The sequence below is a fragment of the Lutra lutra genome, chromosome 8, assembly GCF_902655055.1.
Source record: "Lutra lutra chromosome 8, mLutLut1.2, whole genome shotgun sequence".
Lineage (NCBI taxonomy): Eukaryota > Metazoa > Chordata > Mammalia > Carnivora > Mustelidae > Lutra > Lutra lutra.
Window position 1 is genome coordinate 138545473 of NC_062285.1, and position 22294 is coordinate 138567766.

The window sequence follows — 22294 nt, forward strand, 5'->3', positions numbered from 1 at the left end:
ATTGGAGATATAACGGACATATAATCCATTGTTGTCATTAAAATATCACCTGTTCTTGAATACCGCTAGAGCCAGGGAGTTCACTTCCTAACCAGGCTGCCCAAGACAGTCTATAGGCAGAATCCAGAGGTCTCTGAACATCTCCCTCTTGGCTGCCAAAGAGCAACCTGCCAAGCCCCAGGGTTCCTGGCAGTACCCCTGGTCCTGCACGGAAGTGCTTCTCCAGCCTGGTTGGAGCACGCGGCTCTCAGACAGGGCTTCCTCGGTGCAAACCAGCCGGGGCCAGGGCTGCACCTGGCAGAGAGCATTCTCCTCTGGCCCAGGCCTGGCGCTGAGAGCAGGGAGCCTCTGGTCTCTCCCAGGATCTGAGCCAGGCATCCAAGTGAGGCAGGTGGGACCCCACAGTCCCTAACACCTTCCCCCTCTAGGCCTGGGGACAGCATGCACCTACTGGGTAATGGGCTCCTGTGGTCTCTTGTTTGCCCCTCACCACCACCCTCCAGGGGCCCAGAACTCTGCTCTCCAGGCAGGGCTGAGTGACCTCAAGCACATCATGACCACCTCTGGCCCAAGCTGCTTCTCATCTGCAGAATGGGGCTACTGTGGGCCTGTGCAGTGGATTCCTTTTATCAACCACCAAGCACTCGGTGTCTGGGAGCCGCTTATATTATGTTTATTATCCTGTGTTTATTGTAGGCAGGATGGGGGTTGGTTTTCATAAAACCCGCCCCCACGCCCTGGAGTAGCCAGCGGGTGCACGTCACCCTTGCAAGATCTCTGGAAAGAGAATGGGGTGAGCAGGCAGGGCTCCCCAGGCCAGCTCAGCCACTCAGCGCCTCTGACAAAGAAACCAAAGGCAGGAAAGAGCAATGCCCCTCCAGCCCCAACCCCCAACCCGGGCTCATGAGGCCAGGTGTGCACCCCTGCTGCCTCCCCCACCCCCTCTCCTTCCTACCCCTGTTCTGGGGTTTTTCTATCCATGCTCCCATTGTGGGCACCTTGGCCCCCACTGGGCTGGCTGCCCCGAGATGCCCAGAAGCTGCTTTAATGCGCACGGCTCTGGTGTGCCGTCCAGAAGACCCAGACGCTCACGACAGCGGGTTCTGGGCTGGGGCCTTCCCCACCCCCCACTCGTTGCCTGCACCCTTGAGAAAGCACACAGGCTGGGGGGTGTCCCACCAGCCTCGCCCGGGAGGGAGCGGACCTGGGGGCCTGCAGTGGGTCCTCCAAGCACACCTCTGGGGCTGACAGCTGCCCACCCTCCCCTGAGCCCGCCCCGAATCCTAGGCTGTAGCCACTAGGGCCTCTCTGTCCTGGGCCCTCCCATCTCGCCCCCCGCCAGGAAAGGTGGCTGGGAGCTCTCCTCCATCAGGACCCCCAGTGGTGTGGGGAGGGTGCCCCCGGCAGGCCTGTCACAAGTACATCTTCATGGCCTCATGCGTTGTGGGGCAGTAGCGGGCTTGCAGCTGGGCCAGCAGCGCCTGGGACGTGGCCTCCAAGCGTGTGCCCTGGCTCTTCTTGTTCCACACGTGGACGGCGTACGTGGCCTTGAGCAGCCGCTGCAGCTCCTCGGGGCTGACCTCCTGGAAGTACCTCCTCCAGTCCTGCCAGGGGATGGGGTAGAAGGCCTCGCTGGGCAGGGTGGTGACGCCGCGGCAGGCGTGGCTGTCGTCCAGGCTGCGGATGGAGCACCACTTCTTGAATACCCGCGTGAGCAGCTGCGGGCCCTGGTGGCCCCAGATCCAGCCGTTGTAGTGGGCCACGAAGTCGCGCATGCACAGCGCCATGAACTCGTGGTGGCGATCGAAGGCCAGGAAGGCACCGTTGAGGACGTAGCGGGACTGAGTGCCCAGCGTGTTGGTCAGATTCTGCAGGTTCCTGAGGACGATGAAGTCCGTGTCCAGGTAGATGCCGCCGAACTTCCACATGAGCGCGATGCGGGAGGCGTCGGAGAGCACGGGCAGCGCGTACGGCTCCCAGCGGTGCCACCCGGCCGCGTACCAGGCCGCCAGGGGCGTGTCCCGGAACAGCGCCTCCAGGTCCAGCGGCAGCAGGTGCACGTTGGGGAAGCAGCCCAGGAGCGAGAGGCCCAGGTGCCGGGGCAGGGAGGCGTTCCCGCCGGGCAGCCCCTTCATCAGGACCATCACCCGGGACTCGGGGTGGGTCCTGGCGGCCGACTCCACCGAGCACATGAACAGGAAGTTGGGGTTCGTCCGATCTGAGGTCTCCAGGAAGAAGATGTTGCCCGGGGGCGGGGTGCTGGACAGCAGCGTAGGGGGCACCAGTCGGGGGCAGGGGACCTCGGCAGGCAAGTGAGAGAACTCTCTCTGGCCTCTGGGCTCTCCCACGATGTGCCAGTAGATCATGACGGAGACGAAAAACGTGAACTTGAAGCTGATGAGAAACAGGGTGCAGACCCGCTGTCTCGGGGCGCCCCGAAGCAGCCGCAGCAGGCACTCAGGGGCCCCGGGCATGTTCTCCCCAGATGACGCCGAGCGCCCGCGGCAGGAACTGGCCGGTCTGTAAGAGACGAGTGTCACATTCGGGCAGACCGCGGGCATCCCCGGCCCCAAGATCACTTCCCACAAGCACCAGTGATGGCCAGTGCTAGCTTCCAAAAGCCCACGGACCTGCTGGCTCCGAGTGCCACCTCCTTCCTCACCTGCAAAGCGGAATGGCAGGCCAGAGGCCGCAGGCTGGGAAGAGTCCCTTTTGCTCTCTGTGACACACCTGGGAGCTTCCCGGGAACTGAGCCAGTGCTACCTACAACACACGGCCATCATGCCCCAGGCCAGGGTCTGGCACAGACGAGGGTTGTCAGAAGCGATGCCTCTGCCACGTGGCACTCGGACCCCTTTGTCTGGTGAGGCCTGGGCCCCTTGGGCCACTGGCAGCCCGTGATTTGATGCCTAGCACATGGACCCCTCAGCCCCATTCAATTCCACAAGCCAGGCCTGGAGCTGCTCCAAGAGGGCACACTGCCAAGTAGCCTTCGGGCTTTTCAGCAGGAAAGCCTGGGGCCTGGGCAGGCCTGGGCACTGGCACCTGAAGCCTGGAGGGCTGGTGGGCTCCAGGCACCCAGGGATGCATGCTGGGTCCTAAAGCCCTTGGCTCAGACACAGTGGAGTCTCCTAAGTGTCTGGCTTTCCCAGCCTCTACCCTGGGCCGTGCTTCCTAGAGACACAGGTCTGGAGGAGAGGGGCAGGGAGATTGTGCTGCAAGCCAGTAATCCCACCTAGGACTGCTGCCCTTCGACCCTCACCCTTCTCCTGGTGATGTCCACCTGGCCAGCAGCCAAGAACATCCTGGGGCCTTACAAGTGGCTGGGGGAAATGCAACAGGCCTGGGTTCTGTCCCCAAGGGCAGGGCTACGGGAGCACCTGGGAGGCACAGGACCTTAAGTCTGCCTGAACCAGCTAAGACGTGGGGCAATTCACTGAGCTCACACTTCCTACCTGCAGGCGAGAACACCGGAACCCACTAAAGGGCTGACTGTCACCACACACGTGCCAGGTGGCCTGCTCAGGAAGTCACACACATGAAATGTTCTAAATCCTCCCAGCTGCTCTATGCAGTGGGGATCACTGTCCCAACCACCACGAGGCACCGAGAAGTCTGGTGATTCACACACGGTCCCAGGGCAGGCAAGTGGTGGGGCGGGGGCTTGAAGCCAGGCCACCATCCAGCCTGGGAGAGAAGTGGCACAGGGGGCGTGGGAATGCACTTGGCACTTCGGGGACTCAGTACGCATTTACCCAGGCTGTTACTGCTATTCACGGAACCCCGGCCACCATTTACCCAGCACTTTCTAAATTCCTGGGGCCCGTGTGCACCCCCTCTGGCTCTCCGTAGCCCCAAGGGTGGTTGGGCTGTTTCTCCTTTAGAGGCCAGGAAACGTGGACACACAGAGGGATGGAGGGACTGGGCACGCAGCCTGGGGGTTAACGGGGGCTGGAGTCAGCCCCTCCCCAGGACAGAAGGGTCTCATAGCCCGAGGCTAGTGCCAGGAGGCTGGGACTTGAGCCTCTGGCCTGCCCTCCTGGTGGGAGGCTGGGACCCGCGGTGACGTCACTGGCTGGTAACTGACCAGCCTGGGTGGCCCATGGCGGCGAGGTAGGGATCCGGAGACACGCCCTGGCTCAGCAGCCACAATCCTCTGCCGACAGGAACACGGCCCTTCCACAAATGCTCCGCACCCACAAATCCATCTGCAAAAGATGGCGAGACACAGAGTGAGGAGGGCGGCGGGCTCACAGAGGCCTCACGCCCCAGCCACACAGTGTCACTGGCTCAGTGATCTCTCTCGGCCCCACAGGGTGCTTAAGAGGAAGGAAGAGATAGGTGCAGCTCTGCCCCCGGGGAGCTCTCAGCGGGCAGGGGGGGCATCTGGAAACAGACATGGGCAAGGCTGGTGATCGCTGAAATGCAGCAAATGGTCCAGTGGAGCCAGGGGAAGGTGGCTTCCTGGAGGGCGACACTGATGGAAGGGCCTTAGCCAGGTGGGCCTCCAGAAGCGACACAGGGCCCTGTGCACCTTTTCCCCGCCAGAGCCCGGCTCAGAGCCTGACACACAGTAGGCACACACAGACGGACTGGCCCTCTCACTGATCTGCTCACTCATGGACTCACTCGCCTGGCGGCCAGAGGGACACTCCGAGGACATTAGCCAGGCCATGTCATTTGTCTGCTGAGATCCTCAGTGATGTGGGAGGCCCGGGTCCACCAGGTCCTGCATGACCCCCATCCCGGCCTCACACCCTGCGTCTCTCCGGGTCGTCGGCTCTCTCCCAGCCACACTGGGCCTGCTCACTCTTTCTCAAACCCATGCCCCCATATTGCCATCTCAGGGCCTGTGTGTTCACTGTCCCCTCTGTTTGGAACCCTCTTCCCACAGCTGTTCACCTGGCTCGGTCCCTTACCTCCCTCTTGTTCTCACTCAGAAATCATCTTCCTGGAGCGCCTGGGTGGTTCGGCAGGTGAAGCGTCTGCCTTCGGCCCAAGTCATGATCCCGAGGTCCTGGGATTGAGCCCCGCATGGGGCTCCCTGCTAGCAGAGAGTCTGCTTCTCTCTCTTACTCCTGTTCCCTCCTCCCCCTTGTGCTCTCTCTCTCACTCTCAGTCTTAGTCTCACTCTCACTCTCACTAAATAAAATCTTAAAAAAAAAAAAAATCATCTTTTTCCTGTGGGGCCTCCCAGGCCCCAAAACTCCACCTCCCCTGTCCCTTCATGGCCTCCTCTGGAGTTTACTGTCCCCGGTACTTCCTCTGCCGTACGGGACGTTTCGTTCTCATTTGTGTGGGTTACTGATGTGGAACGTCACCCCACGGGGACGGGTCTTTTTTGGTTTTCCTCAGCATCTAGAGTAGAGGGCCCCAGGGATGCAGTCCACAGTCACCGAGCAAAGACTCAGTGGGTGGGTGAGTGAGTCAAGGAAGGAGCAAATCAACGAGGGCAGGAATCAATGAATAATCAGTGAATGAATGAATGAGCAAATTAATGAATAGGCTGGTCAGCGAGTCAGCAAATCAGCAAATGACAAAAGCAGTCATGAGCGTGTGAGCAAGGAAAGGGGGCTGGAGAGCCGGGGAACGGCCTGGGATCCCCGGCTGGGTCATGAGCAGCAGCGGCACTAGAAATCAAGAACCTCATGTTCCCCTGCCAGGAGAGGCTATTTTGGTCCTGAGTATTTTTAACCCCATGTGAACCACACTGAGGAGTGGGCAGAGAGTTATACAGATCGAGGCCTCGGCCTCCCAGGGGCCCCGCAGCATTGGGGTGATCTGGCTCTTCTGTGGGGTGGGGTGGGGTCTGGGCCCGTTGGGGAGGCCAGATGTGCCCCCTGAGCCCGCAGCCGCCCCCGTGGAGAGTGCCAGTCCCAAGCAGTGTCGTTATTTGGTCCCGGAGCCCAAGACCCAGGAATAGAAACTGTGCACAGGGCCAAGTTGGCCACAGCCCAATCCCCGTGTGACCTCAGGTCCAAAGCATGCTCCTGGCCCCCCGGGATGGGCCTCACAGCTGCAGCCCAAGTCCTGGCCCTTGTCAGCAGAGCCTGGCACGTGGCCACTGCCTCCTCCTGCCTCCCTGCCCTAGGGAGACGTTTCCAGTTAGCTTGCTGACTGTGGCCACCACCCTGCTCTGAGCTCCTCTGCGGCTTCCCATCATCAGGACCCCCGTGATCCAGCTCGGGCGGAAGTGAGGGTGAGAAGCACACAGCTGGCAGGTCAAAGGCCTAAAGGCCTGACCACTCCCTGCTCACTGGGCCCTCAGCACCAGCTTCGTGCCCCCCGGCCCCCCCAGTCAGGAGCACCGGTGTCAGGGACCAGGTCCAAGTGCCTAGAAATGGCTTCTCTGCCTGATAATTGTCCCTCCTTCATGGCCCACAGTAGGGGCCACCCTACCTCTGACCTCCCTCGGCTCCCGTGTCCATCCAGCTCAGCCTGGTGCTGGTGGACCATGACCGGAACAGAGTCACGGTGATGGACAGACACGGTCCACGCCGAACCGCGGGCTGCTGGGATGGGTGCTGACTGGCTCCCAGAGGTCCAGAGAGGGACAGGGATTCTGCCAGGGTCACACAGCCATGGAGGGTGGAGCTGGTGCCCTCAGGGAGCCCTTCCTGCCCCGTCCACCAGCAAGGACTGTCCCACCCCCAGGTCTTCCTGGAGATGCTTCAGGAAGCAGACAGCCCAGCAGAAGTCACAAACCACAAAACCAAGGAAACAGAAGAGGGACCAGACTCTGATCTGCTCCCTGTATTGGCTTCCTGTAGCTGCTGAGACCAATGACCACAACAGGTGCCTACTTTTTTCACAGCTCCAGAGAGCAGAAGTCTGAAACCACGGTGTTGGCCAGACCCGACTCCCTCTCGAGCTCTAGGGGAGAACTGTTCCTTGCTCCTTCCAGTTTCTAGTGCCCCGCTCCTGCCCCCCGCCCAGGCCTGGGGCTGCTTCCTCCAGCCTCTGCCCCTGCGCTCACACGGCCTTTTCCCACGTATGTTCTTCTCCTCCTCTGTCTGTTGCAAGGACACTTGTCAATGGACTACGGCCCATACTTGGCTAACTAAGCCAGGATTGTTTCCTCGTCTCAAGATCCTTAACACCTGCAAAGACCCTTTTTTCCAAAGGAGGTCACAGTCACATGTCGCAGGGGGTAGGACACGACATATCTCCTCTCAGGCCACTATTTATCCCAAAACACCGCTTTATATATCCCCCCTGTCCTGGCATCTCAGAACCACCCTCTGGTCACACACTGCCTGGAACATCACTGGAATGGCAGCTCCTCTGGACCCCAAGTGGGCCTCGCTGCATGGCCAGAGAAAAGGGGTAGATGTTACCTGCACTGGTGATTCCCAGTGCAGACAGGGTGGCTGTCTGCTGGCTTTGCCTGCCCAGCATCCATTCTGACAACAGTATCCTGATTTCTTTTGAGGAACCCCTTTCACCTCACAGACCTCACTCTCTAGTTCTTGGGGTGGGCACACGATTCAAGTCTGCCTAATGACTGTGCCATGTTCTCCAGGACATAGTGAGCAGCTCGGGGAGGAAACGTTAACCCAATCCAGGCCAAGCAGAGTCACATGCTTTCTGATGGAGGCGCTAAGATGGAGCCATGAGCCAGGAGGGCGAGCCTGCCTGCCTGCCAGAGAATGAAGCTCGCCCAGAGGCTGGCAGAGACAAGAAATGGAGAGAAAGAGATGCGTGATGATGTCATCATTACTCCTGAAGCTGGTAAATCCTAGACTTCCTGTTACATCAACCAACCAACACACACACACACACACACACAGGGGAAAAAGAAAGAAAGAGATGAAGGAAAAGTCTACCAAGCTGAAAGTAGGGATACTTTTGGAGACAGGACAGGATCAGGAACTCAGACCCTCCTTGGTGGGAAGAATAAAAACTTAGATCTTGAAAATCCTGCTTGAAGAGTTCGCAGTCCTGGCCCTGTACCCCTCTCCCATCTTTTGAGTCATAAGTAAATATTTCTACTTAAGAAGCAGGAGTTAGGGGCGCCTGGGTGGCTCAGTGGGTTAAAGCCTCTGCCTTCAGCTCAGGTCATGATCCCAGGATCCTGGGATCGAGCCCCACATCGGGGGTCTCTGCTCAGTAGGAAGCCTGCATCCTCCTCTCTTTCTCTCTGCCTGCCTCTCTGCCTACTGGTGATCTCTGTCAAATAAATAAATAAAATCTTAAAAAAAAAAAAAAAAAGTAGGAGTTACAGTTACTAGAAGGTGATTTTTATAAAACAGCTGTTTTCAGAGCAGAACTTATACAATGTTTCTTCTCTGAAGCCCGTAAGATGTTCTAAATCCAGAATCAGGTCCACAGTGGCTTGCTCTTTGGGCAAGGTTACCAACAAAATGAGGGAGGTAGAGACTTGTTTTTCCAAAAGGAACAGGGCAGATTCTTGGTTCTGAATCTTTCCTCCTCTGCTGATGTCATACAAAGCACAGGAAACAGAAAAATAAACCACAAGCTTCAGCTTTAGGGACACTAAGGGCACGGAAAACCCATAAACCCCAACTCACATGTAAATGAGGCCCAAAGCTCCTGAGTCCACCAGATACAGCAGTGAGCCGGGGAGGAACAGGGTGCAGAGGCTACCGGAAGTGGAAGCTGACAGAAATTAGCACTTCTAAGAGAAAGATGAGTTAAGTCAGAAGAGTGAGCTGTAGTCCAAGTGAACCGGGAGAGTTCAAATTTGGAGGCAGGTGGCCCATTCAAGCCAGTTGTGTTCTGTGAGGTCCAAGTACAGTGGATCCAGAAAACGGTCATATGTTATTTTATTTTTTATTATTTTTAAAAGATTTATTTATTTGAGAGAGAGCACACAACAGGAGGGGCAGGGAGAGAGAGAGAGAATCCCAAGCTGACTCCATGCTAAGCCCAGAGCCTAATAGAAGGCTTGATCTTGGGGGCACCTGGGTGGCTCAGTGGGTTAAAGCCTCTGCCTTTGGCTCAGGTCGTGATTCCAGGGTCCTGGGATCGAGCCCCGCATTGGGCTCTCTGCTCCGTGGGGAGCCTGCTTCCTCTCTCTCTCTGCCTAATTGTGATCTCTGTCTGTCAAATAAATAAATTAATTAATTAAAAAAAAAAGAAGGCTTGATCTTGGGACCCCTGAGATTATGACCTAAGCTGAAACCAGAGTCAGACACTTAACCAAATGCATCATCCAGGCACCCCAAGGAAGGTCATATTGTAAAGGAATAATCAATTTCCGTAAAAATGGAGAAACTTCGAGAAGTAGCCTGGTCTCTCTCCCAATTTCCACCAAAACCTCCTACTAAATGCTGATCCAGGAAAATTCAACCAATTTGATTATTTAAAAAAAAAAATGGTTAAAGGAATTAAAAAAAAATAGTGTCCATACAAAGATACACCAAGAATGAAAAGGGAAAGGAATACTAATGTTCTCTTATGTACAAAGAAAAATCACCATAAAAATATTCCCACAAAATGATAAAAATTCTAATACAAAATTATGGCATGAATTAAAAAAGAACAAACAGGGGTACCTGGGTGACTCAGTTGTTAAGCATCTGCCTTAGGCTCAGGTCATGATCCCAGGGTCCTGGGATTGAGCCCCACATGGGGCTCCCTGCTCAGCAGGAAGCCTGCTTCTCCCTCTGGCCCTCTCCCATCTCGTTCTCTCACTCTCTCTCAAATAGATAGATAAAAAATTTTAAAAAGGGGTGCCTGGGTGGCTCAGTGGGTTAAGCTTCTGCCTTCGGCTCAGGTAATGATCTCAGGGTCCTGGGATTAAGCTGCACACCGGGCTCTCTGCTCAGCAGGGAGCCTGCTCCCCACCCCACCTGCCTCTCTGCCTACTTTTAATCTCTCTGTCAAATAAATAAAGTAAAATCTTTAAGAAAAAAATATTTTTTTAAAAAAAGATTTTATTGGGGTACCTGGGTGGCTCAGTGGGTTAAAGCCTCTGCCTTTGGCTCAGGTCATGATCCCAGGGTCCTGGGATCGAACCCCGAATTGGGCTCTCTGCTCAGCAGGGAGCCTACTTCCCTTCCTCTCTCTCTCTCTGCCTGATTCTCTGCCTACTTGTGATCTCTCTCTGTCAAATAAATAAAAACAAAAATCTTTAAAAAAAAGATTTTATTTATTTGACAGAGAGAGATCTGTCAAATAAATAAAAACAAAAATCTTAAAAAAGATTTTATTTATTTGACAGAGAGAGATCTGTCAAATAAATAAAAACAAAAATCTTAAAAAAAAGATTTTATTTATTTGACAGAGAGAGATCTGTCAAATAAATAAAAACAAAAATCCTAAAAAAAAAGATTTTATTTATTTGACAGAGAGAGATCACAAGTAGGCAGAGAATCAGGCAGAGAGAGAGAGGAAGGGAAGTAGGCTCCCTGCTGAGCAGAGAGCCTGATTCGGGGTTCGATCCCAGGACCCTGGGATCATGACCGGAGCCGAAGGCAGAGGCTTTAACCCACTGAGCCACCCAGGCGTCCCTAAAAATATATATATATAAAAATAAAAGTAGTCCCAGCTATGCAGGCAGACCAAAAAGCAGAAATACAAGAGCTGGAGAAGAAATGGTCAAAGTGACAGCAAGAAATGAGACAGTAGGGGCGCCTGGGTGGCTCAGTGGGTTAAGCCGCTGCCTTCGGCTCAGGTCATGATCTCAGGGTCCTGGGATCGAGTCCCACATCGGGCTCTCTGCTCAGCAAGAGGCCTGCTTCCCTCTCTCTCTCTGCCTGCCTCTCCGTCTACTTGTGATCTCTCTCTGTCAAATAAATAAATAAAATCTTTAAAAAAAAAAAAAAAAAAGAAATGAGACAGTATGTGATGTGAGAACTAACAGACCTCAGAAACAAATTAGAAGGAAAATATAAGACTATTTCAGAAACGAAGACTTGATGGTAAGAAATACCCAGGAGAACAGATTCCAGAAAAAGTACAGGAAGAGCTACGAAGATTAAAGTGAGAAAAAGTCACAAAATTCAGCAGAAATAATCAAAGAGATCAAAGAACCAAAACAAGATGAAACAGACTGCAGAGGAGATCCAACACATGTACAACCGACCTCCCGAAGGAGAAATAAACAGATAGAATAAATTGCTGGAATTATAATTCAGGAAAACCTTCCAGAAATAGGGGAAGGCCTAATTTCACACACCCAACTGAAAGGGCACACCATGTGCTACAGAACAGTGACCCAGAACAGTAAATCCCAAGAAACAGGACAGTAAAATCACTGGGCTTTAAAGGTACAAAGGTAAATCTCTGGGGAGCTACATACAGAGCTCAAGGCACGGACAAAGGACAGAGAATCTGGCTGGCATCTGATTTCTCTGCAGCAGTTTAAAGCATTTAAAGACAGAAGACCGTGGAACAACACCTACAGGGTCCTCAGAGAAAGGAAGCCTAAGCCAAGATTAACCTAGAGCCACAGTGTTCTTTAAATATAAAGATTACAGGACACCCGGGTGGCTCAGTTGGCTAAGTGTCTGCCTTCAGCTCAGGTCTCTATCCCAGGGTGCTGGGATCGAGCCCTACATCGGGTTTGGGAAGTCTGCTTCTCCCTCTTTTTTTTTTTTTTAAGATTTTATTTATTTATTTGACAGACAGAGATCACAAGTAGACAGAGAGGCAGGCAGAGAGAGAGGAGGAAGCGGGCTCCCCGCTGAGCAGAGAGCCCGATGCGGGGCTCGATCCCAGGACCCAGGATCCCGGGATCACGACCCGAGCTGAAGGCAGAGGCTTTAACCCACTGAGCCACCCAGGTGCCCCTGCTTCTCCCTCTTAATCGATCCCTCTGTCCCTCTCGTTCTCTCTCTCTCTCTCAAATGAATACACACAATATTTTTATTTATTTATTTATTTATTTATTTTTAAAGATTTTATTTATTCATTTGTCAGGGACAGAGGGAGAGAAAGCGAGCGAGCACAGGCAGACAGAGAGGCAGGCAGAGGCAGAGGGAGAAGCAGGCTCCCCGCCCAGCAAGGAGCCCGATGTGGGACTCGATCCCAGGATGCTGGGATCATGACCTGAGCCGAAGGCAGCCGCTTAACCAACTGAGCCACCCAGGCGTCCCTACACACAATCGTTTTAAAAAAATAAATACATGTAAAGATTATACGTCAAGAGTTTCAAAGTATAAGGACTTAGGCAAGATTGCTCCTCTGAGGAAAACCAAAGAATCAACTTCAGCCAACCAAGCTGGTGCTTGGAAGAACTGTAGTAAGAGGACTGAATGTATTTAACTGTGGCACCCTCTCTCTCCCAAGAAAGGGGAGGAATAAAGAGGACAGATGGAATGAAAATGTTATCTACCCAGACAATATGGAAATGATACAACTACCCCAAACTTGGCAGGCAAGGGGGAAAGGAGGTTGAAAGTGGAATGCGCTTTGTGGTTACCTCATCTTTAATCTCGAGCAGTAAGAGCTAAAAAATCCAACAGTAAAAGTTTAAGCACATTTAAAGTACAAAGGTGGCAACAAGAGGGTAACACTGCCGATTTTACCGCATCTAATAAGACGCATTGTTATGTGCCCACTTAAAAAACTGAAAATGCTGCCCATTAAACAATGTCAGTCTGCTTTCTTATCATGCAGAATTTTGATCTTGAAAAAATGGTTTTGTCAGATTTTACAATCACCTGACCAAGGGGCACCTGGTTGGCTCAGTTGGAAGAGCACGTGACTCTCGATCATGGGGTTTTCCCACACAGGATCACCTCCTGTACCCATCACGTGTGGGCCATGTGGCATTTCTCAAAAGTGCTTCACTGTTGTGTCCAGAATGTTCTCCCTAGCTGCTGACACTTCTTCAGGTTTTTGTGGCAATGACAACTGTCATGAGTGTCACCTGACCAGGAACTGCTGGGAGCGTTAGAACGGAAAGAAGATACACCTTCATCACTCAGTACAGTGTCAGCTGAAATGGTACAATGACAAGGGCAAGGGAAACAAAAAGAGGAAACAAGTTTATTGTTCCTAGAAGAGAAACAATACTGTCTACAGAAAGAAGAAACTAAGTAGTATATAAAGGTATAAATATAAAGGTAGCCACTATAACAAAAACACAAGCTTTCCCAGATATCAGGGGGACTTTTTTTTTTTTTTTAAGATTTTATTTATTTATTTGACAGAGAGAAATCACAAGTAGGCAGAGAGGCAGGCAGAGAGAGAGAGGAGGAAGCAGGCTTCCCACCGAGCAGAAAGCCCGATGTGGGGCTTGAACCCAGGACCTGGGATCATGACCTGAGCCGAAGGCAGCGGCTTAACCCACTGAGCCACCCAGGCGCCCCATGGGACTTTTTTTTTTTTTAAACACAGTGAAAGAGTAAAGAATATAGCCCTTCTACATGGATGAAGACATATCTGCATATGTACACACAATATGACATTGAAATGAGAAACCTGCGATATCAATATATGTAAACAGGCTTAACTCACTTATCTTTATGAAAAGAAAGATTTTTGATTGAGATCCCAAGCAAAAAATCTAACTCTATCCTGTATCTGAGATATTGAGATATACATCAGAGGGATTCTGAACAGTTGAAAGTAAAAGAAAGAGCAAAGGTAGAAAGACAAATACGAACAAAAACAAAGCTGAGGCCATGATCTTGAAACAAGACTGAGAATTCAAGCCAACCATCACTAAATGAGCCCAAGAAGGGCCATATAGAATGTGAAGGTATAATTTACAATGTACCAAGTAACACTGCAGCAATTTCCAGGAATTAGAAAGTACAAAATGTTAGGATAAATAGATTGAAACACACGAATAAGAGATTTTAATCCCCTTCTCTTAGCCCAAGAAATAAGTAGATCAAATATAAATAAGAATTCAGAAGATGTAGATAAAATAATGAGTAAGTTTCTATACTACATCAAACTCTATCCTAGACTTTCTTTTTAAGAGCAATGAAGCATTCATAAAAATCGAAAACAAAATTGATAACCTTGAGCTAGATTCATCAAGAAAAAAAGAGAAAGGACTCAAATAAATAAAATCAGAAATGAAGGAGGAGAAATAATTGATTGACACTCCCGAAATACAAAGGATTTTATGAGAATGCTATGGAAAATTATACACCAAGAAATCGGACAACCTAGAAAAAGTGGACATATTCCTAGAAACATACAACCTTCCAAAACTGAATCAGGAAAAATAGAAAAATTGCAAAGACTGATTCCTAGTAATGAAACGGAATTAGTAAGCAAAAAGCTCCCCCAAAACAAAAGTCCAGGACCAGACAGCTTCACAGGCGAACTCTACCAAATATTTATTTATTTATTTATTTTTAAAAAAGATTTTATTTATTTATTTGACAGACAGAGATCACAAGTAGGCAGAGAGGCAGGCAGAGAGAGAGAGAGAGGGAAGCAGGCTCTCCACTGAGCAGAGAGCCTGATGCAGGGCTCCATCTCAGGACCCTGAGATCATGACTTGAGCCGAAGGCAGCGGCTTAACCCACTGAGCCACCCAGGCGCCCCTCTACCAAATATTTAAAGAAGAGTAAATACCTATATTTCTTCTTCTTTTTTTTTTTAAGATTTAAAAAAATTTATTTACTTGAAAGAGAGAGTGTGAGCACAGAGGGAGAGAGAGAAGCAGACCCCTGCTGAGCAGGGAGCCCGATGCAGGGCTCCATCCCAGGACTCCAGGGTCATGACCAGAGCCGAAGGTAGACGTCTAACTGACTGAGCCACCTAGGCAACCCAATACCTATCCTTCTAAAACTGTTCAAAAAAATAGAAGAAGGAAAGCTTCCAAATTCATTTTATGAGGCCAGCATTACCCTGATACCAAAACCAGATAAAGACACCACAACATGTGTGTGATGAACATAGATGCAATAATTCTCAGCAAAATATTAGCAAACTATATCCAACAACATATTTTTAAGAATCAATGTGGGGGGTGGGGTGAGGAAAAAAGTAATTCACCACCATCAAGTGGGATTTATTCCCCGGATACAAGAGCGGTTCAATATTCACAAATCAATCAACATGATATATTAACAAGAGAAAGGATAAAAACCATCTGAGCATCTCAACAGATGTAGAAAAAGCATTTGACAAAGTAAAACATCCATTCGTGATAAAAACTGTCAACAAAACAGATTTAGAGGGAATATACCTCAACATAATAAAATCCATTATGAAAAACCCACAGCTGACATCACACTCAATAGGGAAGAACTGACAGCTTTTCTTCTACAATCAGGAACAAGATAAGGACGTCCACTCTCACCACTTTCGTTCAACACAGCACTGGAAGTCCTAGCCAGAGCAATCAGACAAGGAAAAGAAAAGGCATCTGCATAGGTAAGAAATGAAGCAAAACTCTATTTGCAGATGAAATGATACTATATATAGAAAACCCTAAAGACTCCACCAAAAAACGACTCTAACTAATAAATCAATTCAGTAAAGTCACAGGACATACAGAAATTAATATACAGAAATCTGTTGTGTTTCTACACACTAATAATGTAGTAGCAGAAAGAGAAATTAAAACGATCTCCTTAACGACTACACCAAAAGGAATAAAATACCTAGGAGTAAACTTAACCAAGGAGGTGAAAGACTGGTACTCTGAAGACTATAAAATATTGATTAAAAAAAAATGAAAGATGGGGCGCCTGGGTGGCTCAGTGGGTTAAGCCACTGCCTTCAGCTCAGGTCATGATCTCAGGGTCCTGGGATCGAGCCCCGCATCGGGCTCTCTGCTCGGCAGGGAGCCTGCTTCCTCCTCTCTCTCTGCCTGCCTCTCTGCCTGCTTGTGATCTCTCTCTGTCAAATAAATAAATAAAATCTTTAAAAAAAAAAAAAAAATGAAAGATGAGGGACGCCTGGGTGGCTCAGTTGGTTGGACAACTGCTTTCGGCTCAGGTCATGATCCCAGAGTCCCGGGATTGAGTCCCGCATGGGGCTCCCAGCTCCACGGGGAGTCTGCTTCTCCCTCTGACCTTCTCCTCGCTCATGCTCTCTCTCACTGCCTCTCTTTCAAATAAATAAATAAAATCTTAAAAAAAAAATGAAAGAGGACACACACAAATGGAAGGAGAGTCCATGTTCATGGATTGGAAGAACCAATACTGTTAAAATGTCCACACTACTCAAAGCAACTTACAGATTTGATGCAATTCTTATCAAAATACCAATAGCATTTTTCACAGGAGTAGAACAGATATTACTAAAATGTGTATGGAACCACCAAGACCCTGAACACCCAAAGCACTCTTGGGAAAGAAGAACAAAGATGGCGGAATCACAATCCCAGATTTCAAGAAATACAACAAAGCTGTTGTCATCAAAATAGTATGGAAACTGGTGCAAAAACAGGCACATAAATCAGTGAACAGAACAGTCCAGAAACAAACCCAAGCTTTCATGGTCAGTTAATCTCCAACAAAGGAGGCAACAATATGCAATGGGGAAAAGTCTGTCTCTTCAGGAAATCATGTTGGGAAACCTGGACAGCTACAAGCAAAAGAATGAAACTGGACCACTTTCTTACACCATCCACAAAAATAAACTCAAAGGGATTAAAGACCAAGCTGTGAGCCATGGAACCATAAAATTTCTAGAAAAGAGCACAGACAGTACTTTCTTTGACCTCAGCTGTAGAAACGTATTTCTCGATATGTCTTCTCCCACAAAGGAAACAAAAGCAAAAATACCTATGTGATTCTGGAATTTGACAGGTTGATTCTGAAGTTCATGTGCCAAAATAAACAAGCAAAGGGGCGCCTGGGTGGCTCAGTGGGTTAAAGCCTCTGCCTTCGGCTCAGGTCATGATCCCAGGGTCCTGGGATCGAGCCCCACATCGGGGTCTCTGCTCAGCAGGGAGCCTGCTTCCTTCTCTCTCTGCCTCTCTGCCTACTTGTAATCTCTGTCTGTCAAATAAATAAATAAAATCTTTAAAAAAAAAATAAACAAGCAAAGACGTCTAGGAAAACTCTGACAGGGAGGGAAAAATGAGGAAGGACTGGAAGTTCTTTAGATATTAAAACATGCTGTGAAGTTTCCATACTTGAAACAAGGCAATCTTTAGAAAACACAAAAACCAGAAAACAAAAACAATGCACTCTTAGCATCTGAACAAACAGGGCAAAGAAACAAAAGCTATCACAACCATGGTCAAGTCCCCGGATATCCAACCACGGATATCCAACCACGATATCCAACCACGGCAGGATTTCCAGTTAGTAAAGTAAACTAGGTCTTCTAAGGTGTTGGGAAACGGAAGTAGAGGCTGTGTTCACATCTCAGAACACGCTCCAGGATCAAGTCCAAATGTAAAATAACAGACCCCATAAACATTTAGAACCAAAACAACATGGGCAAATTCCTTTATAACCTCAGAGTTGGGAAAGTTTTGTTAATTACGTACGAAATCCATCCAGAAGCCATAAAAGAAAAGATGAATACATCTGACTCCTTGAAAAACCCCAATTGCTCCATGTCATCCTCCAAATTCCCATCAGTGGAGTCAAAATGGAAGTGACAACTTGGGGTAAGTTTTGTGCCCCTCGGATCCCAAAGTCCGATCTTTCCGAACCTCTAAAGAGCTCCCAGGAATCAAGGAGAAGACAACCAGGGACACAAAAGAAAAGGGGCCAAAGTCCGTACATACACACGTAAAACATGCCCCTTAATATGTAAGCAAGAGTGAGGATCTTTCTTAAGTAAGAGAAAAGCAAATCAAAACACTTGATACAGCATCTCTCACCTGTCAGATGGGCAAAATCCAAAACTTGGACAACACATTCTTCTGGCCAGGCTGTGAGGGAACATGCACCTTGCCCAAGGCTCGTAGGCTTGCCAAATGGTACGAACTCCAGAGGCCGAGGACAAGTAAACAACATCTCTCAAAATTACACAAATGCTTAGCCTCTCTCCGTATAACAGTGTGAATTTATCTGTAGATAAGCGCATTCCCAGAGGTCAGAGATTTTCAATCACCAATGGCTGAAAACAACCCAAGGTCTTTTTTGAAGGGACTGATTAAATACACAAATATACATTAATTCCATGTAAATGTCGGCTTCCAGAGGGCAGGGAGGAAGGCTGTTTTTACTCATTGTGGCATTTCCTGTGGCCAGTACAGGCCCTTGGACATAGTAGGGGCCCAAAGTATAATTTCTGAACAAATAGCCAATGATCCCTAAACTGCCCACAAAGCCAAGATCAGACAGGGTAACTAACCTTGGTGAATGCCATTTGCAAACGGTGTGGATGCCTGTTCGAAAGTGTAACTGAGGGGCGCCTGGGTGGCTCAGTGGGTTAAAGCCTCTGCCTTCGGCTCAGGTTATGATCCCAGGGTCCTAGGATCGAGCCCCACATCGGGCTCTCTGCTCTGTGGGGAGCCTGCTTCCTCCTCTCTCTCTCTCTGCCTGTCTCTCTGCCTACTTGTGATCTCTCTCTGTCAAATAAATAAATAAAATCTTAGAAAAAGAAAGAAAGAAAGTGTAACTGACATGTCCTGCCTCACCATCTGAGGGTACAAAATAAGGTCACATACTTTTTTTTTTTTTTAAGATTTTATTTATTTATTTGGCAGACAGAGATAACAAGTAGGCAGAGAGGCAGGCAGAGAGAGAAGGAAGCAGGTTCCTGCTGAGCAGGAGAGCCAGATTCAGGCTTGGTCCCAGGACCCTAGGATCATGACCTGAGCCAAAGGCAGAGGCTTTAACCCACTGAGCCACCCAGGAACCCCAAGGTCACATACGGTCACATAGTTTTTTGAATTTTCATATTTATTTATTTATTTGTTTGTTTATTTATTTAAGATTTTATTTATTTATTTGACACACAGAGATCACAAGTAGGCAGAGAGGCAGGCAGAGAGAGAGGAGGAAGCAGGCTCCCCGCAGAGCAGAGAGCCCAATGCGGGGCTCGATCCCAGGACCCTGGGATCATAACCTGAGCCGAAGGCAGAGGCTTTAACCCACTGAGCCACTCAGGCACCCCTGAATTTTCATATTTAAATACCTGAGTCTTTCCTGGTCCCAAGAGAGGAAAGGTGACTTTTACAAAGGGGCAGGGCTAGTAAGCACAGGAGATAGGATTTGTACCCAGGATTATCAGGCGCTGACCTCTCGTCTTTCCCGGAGGCCATCCCTCCCTCCAGGGTCACTCCAGCTCTGCAATGGAGGGCGGACTGGGGATCAGGCTGCCTGGGGTTGGCTTCTCAGGAGCAGGGTGAAGTCATCCCCCACCCCTCCCCCCCAGCTCTGTGCGCAGTCCGGGCAGCATAACCCACCACGAATCCTGACTCCCGCACATTTGCCGTCTTGGCACGTGCGCACACACACGCTTACTGGGACGTCTGCAGGGCCAGGATGGTTGGGAATGCATGAGCTTTCTGTGCTGGTCATCTTCTATGCCCAGCGGTCACAGAGGCACAAGGAGCAGGGGAAAACCCTTCATCAGATAAGATCACGCCTGGCAAATGAAATGCCCACGGAAGAGGCATTTGTAAATTCCAGCCCGAGTTAAGCGTCCTGAGCTCACTGTATTTGGAAGAAAGCTCCCGGGTTGCTTCACTTTTTCCTTTTTTTTTACCGTATGAAAGATCACAAATAATCGGCAGCAAAAGGAGAGCGTCAACCCTGCCCCGCACAGCACACGCACAGACGCACTGAGCGCACTGGGTCTGCTTAGTCTTAACCGCCTTCGCTAACGGTGCATTGCCTGAGCAAGGGACTGTTTTCTATCTTGCACACACTTGCTCTGTGATCTTGGAGGCTCACCACTCTCTTGCCAATTCTGAGCCTCAACTTCTTCATCTGTAAAATAAATTGCTGGGAAAGACAATCTCCAAGGACACTTCTAGAAAGACCTTCCAAAGCTGGTGTCTCCGGTACCAGTTCTGTTCATTCTAGCAGAAATGGCCCTCACTGACCTCTCTAGGCAGTGTGTTTCAGGGTCACCTGCCCCTTGGTGCCGGGCCAAGAGCACAGACAGATAATAAGACCAAAAGGATGACAATTCGCAGATAAGAGAGTTCGGGCTCAACCTGATTACAAAAGTCTTCTTGGAAAGAAACCCATCAAGCCCCTGGCATCACACACAGTCCCCTGATCCTTCATCCAACAAATGCCTGAACACCTATTATAGGCCATGCCCCACTCCACCATCTGGAAACAGACAGCAGTGAACAAAGCCAATTGTCTTTTGCTTCCTGGAGCTGAAATTCCAGTGGGAGAAAATTAACAAGTAAAGAAATACATCAGGTGGATGACATGTGCTATGTGGAAAAATGCGGCAGGGAGTGCGGACTGGGAGGCCTACCCTTCACACAGACGGGTGAAGATGGCCTCTCTGAAAAGCTGACATTTATGCCAAGAGCTGAAGGAGGTGAGGGGACGAGCCTTAGGGCTATCTGGGGGAAGTGTGTCCCTGGAGGGAAATTGGTGAGTGCAAAATCCCTGGGGCATGTGTGCCTAAGGTGTTGGAATAGCAGAGTAAGTAAAATGGGAGGGAGAAGGCACCAGGAGAGCAAGTCAGAGAGATAAGGAGACCAGGTCGTAGGGGGCTTGAGGGCCACTGGAAGAATTTGTCTCTCTGATTGGGAGGGCTGCCGTTGGGAGCTTCTGAGGAGGAAAGGGCTATAGTGTGCCATATGTCTTACACAGTTCTTCGGGATCTGGCTGCTTTTTGAGACTAAACCACGGAGAATGTGTGGCAACAAGAAAGCAGTTATAAAGTTCTTGCAACAGTCCAGAGGAAGGGGGGATGGAGGAGAAATTCTTCCCCTGGTAAACAGCGGGAAAGCCCCTCTCGGAACACTTTTCTGACACGTCTCTCCTTCCCACGTCAGCCCCATGGCCACAGCCCAGCTCAGGACTCTGTCCTCTGCTTCGGGACCCACCACCCCAGCCTCTTCCCTGGCTTCCTGCCTCTGCTCCAAGCAGTCTCTAGGCCTCGCGGGCACTTCCCCTGCAGCCCCTGCACCGCCTCGCCACCCCCCCCCCCACCCCAGGCCCACCACCTCCGGACCAGCCAGGCTGACCTCTGCCAGAATGCTCAAGCCATCAGCCTCTGGGAATTCCAGATTTCTGCAATATGCTCTTTCCCTTCCCTTAAAACATCCCTCCATCCTCCCCGGCCCTGCAACCTCTCAACCGTTATACGTTGGAAGAGCTGCTGCTTGCCAAGAAGGCACCACAGGTCAGGCATCCTGCTAAGCACTGATCACTCTCTTACGTCATCATGCCTACCAGTATGGCCCCCTTTCACGTGCCGGAAAATGAAGGTACAGAGAGGAGAGGCAACCTTCCCACCGCAGAAGGGCTAATAAGCCTGGGAGGCAGGATTTGCACCTAGGGATGTCTGCTCTGAATCCTCTGATGGTCCTTCCTCCCTGAATCTCTCCTGACCTAGGTGAGTGGAGCACACCACCTCCAGGAAGCTGCCTGGATTTCAGCACACCTCCCACTGTGGGCCGAGGCCTGGGTCCCCACTGCACGTACTGGCACTCATGGCTACCTTCCAAACAAGTGGGCATGTGAGCAGCCCTTAACCCCAAATCCCAGGCCTAGTCCACAGCCTAGACCACGGGCAGACCCTCAGGGCCCTGGGTGAGTCCCACCAGGAACGGCCAGGGTGCATTTGGCCGTGGAGGATACTGGGAGCTGAGAAACGTGGGCACTGAGCCACACATCTCCTACTCTTCTGAGGCTATAAATGACAGTAACCGAGGGAAGGCACCATCAATGTGTGAGGACCGAGGTATGAAGGAAAACCATGCTGATACTCCAGGTGCCCTTGAACATGACGCTAAACATGTGAAAGGAAAACCAACTCCATGGGTTTCCACCAGGCTCTGGGAATTCCACATTTCTGTAGCACATACTTCCCATTTCCCAAGACATCCCCGCATCCCGTCTCAGCAGCCTCCTAACCAGAACAGGTACGAGGAGCTGCCATTTGCTACTGGGTCCACCAAAATGCTGTTCCCGGCTGCATGGGGGGCAGGTGATGACAGTCGTGGCTTCATGCCTTTGCGTACTGTCCCCATCTGGCCTGTACGTCCAGTCAATACCCGTAGTCAATACCCCTGCTTTACCTCACCCTGAAGACAGTGTAAGGCCACTTAAGACCCAAGGCAAAAGCACGTGACAAAGATTCTTCTCCATCCCTTCTCCATGCTTCCATGTGGCGGGGGACCTGGTACTTGGCACTGTCGCGTCGCAGACACGGAGTGGAGTTTACCCAGAGCCATGTGCACACAGAGGGAGGTCCTATTCTACATACTCTTCTACACCTTGCTTTATTTTTCATTTAAAAACATGCAGGGCCC

The 22294-nt window shown here is 50.3% G+C and overlaps 1 protein-coding gene across 4 annotated transcripts in view; it reads right to left on the bottom strand.

The window, feature by feature from the left end:
* Positions 1 to 22294, bottom strand: part of A4GALT (alpha 1,4-galactosyltransferase (P blood group)) — a 27477-nt gene continuing 5183 nt past the window's right edge. Inside the window, exons 1-3 of one of the 4 annotated variants that reach the window (XM_047742428.1) lie at positions 4920 to 5046; positions 4088 to 4208; positions 1 to 2520 (exon numbers count right to left, since the gene is read on the bottom strand). In XM_047742428.1, coding sequence (XP_047598384.1) covers positions 1413 to 2474 — 1062 coding nt within the window. In that variant the 5' untranslated portion in view covers positions 2475 to 2520; positions 4088 to 4208; positions 4920 to 5046 and the 3' untranslated portion in view covers positions 1 to 1412. The other 3 variants (XM_047742429.1, XM_047742431.1, XM_047742430.1) reach the window with 3 other exon arrangements.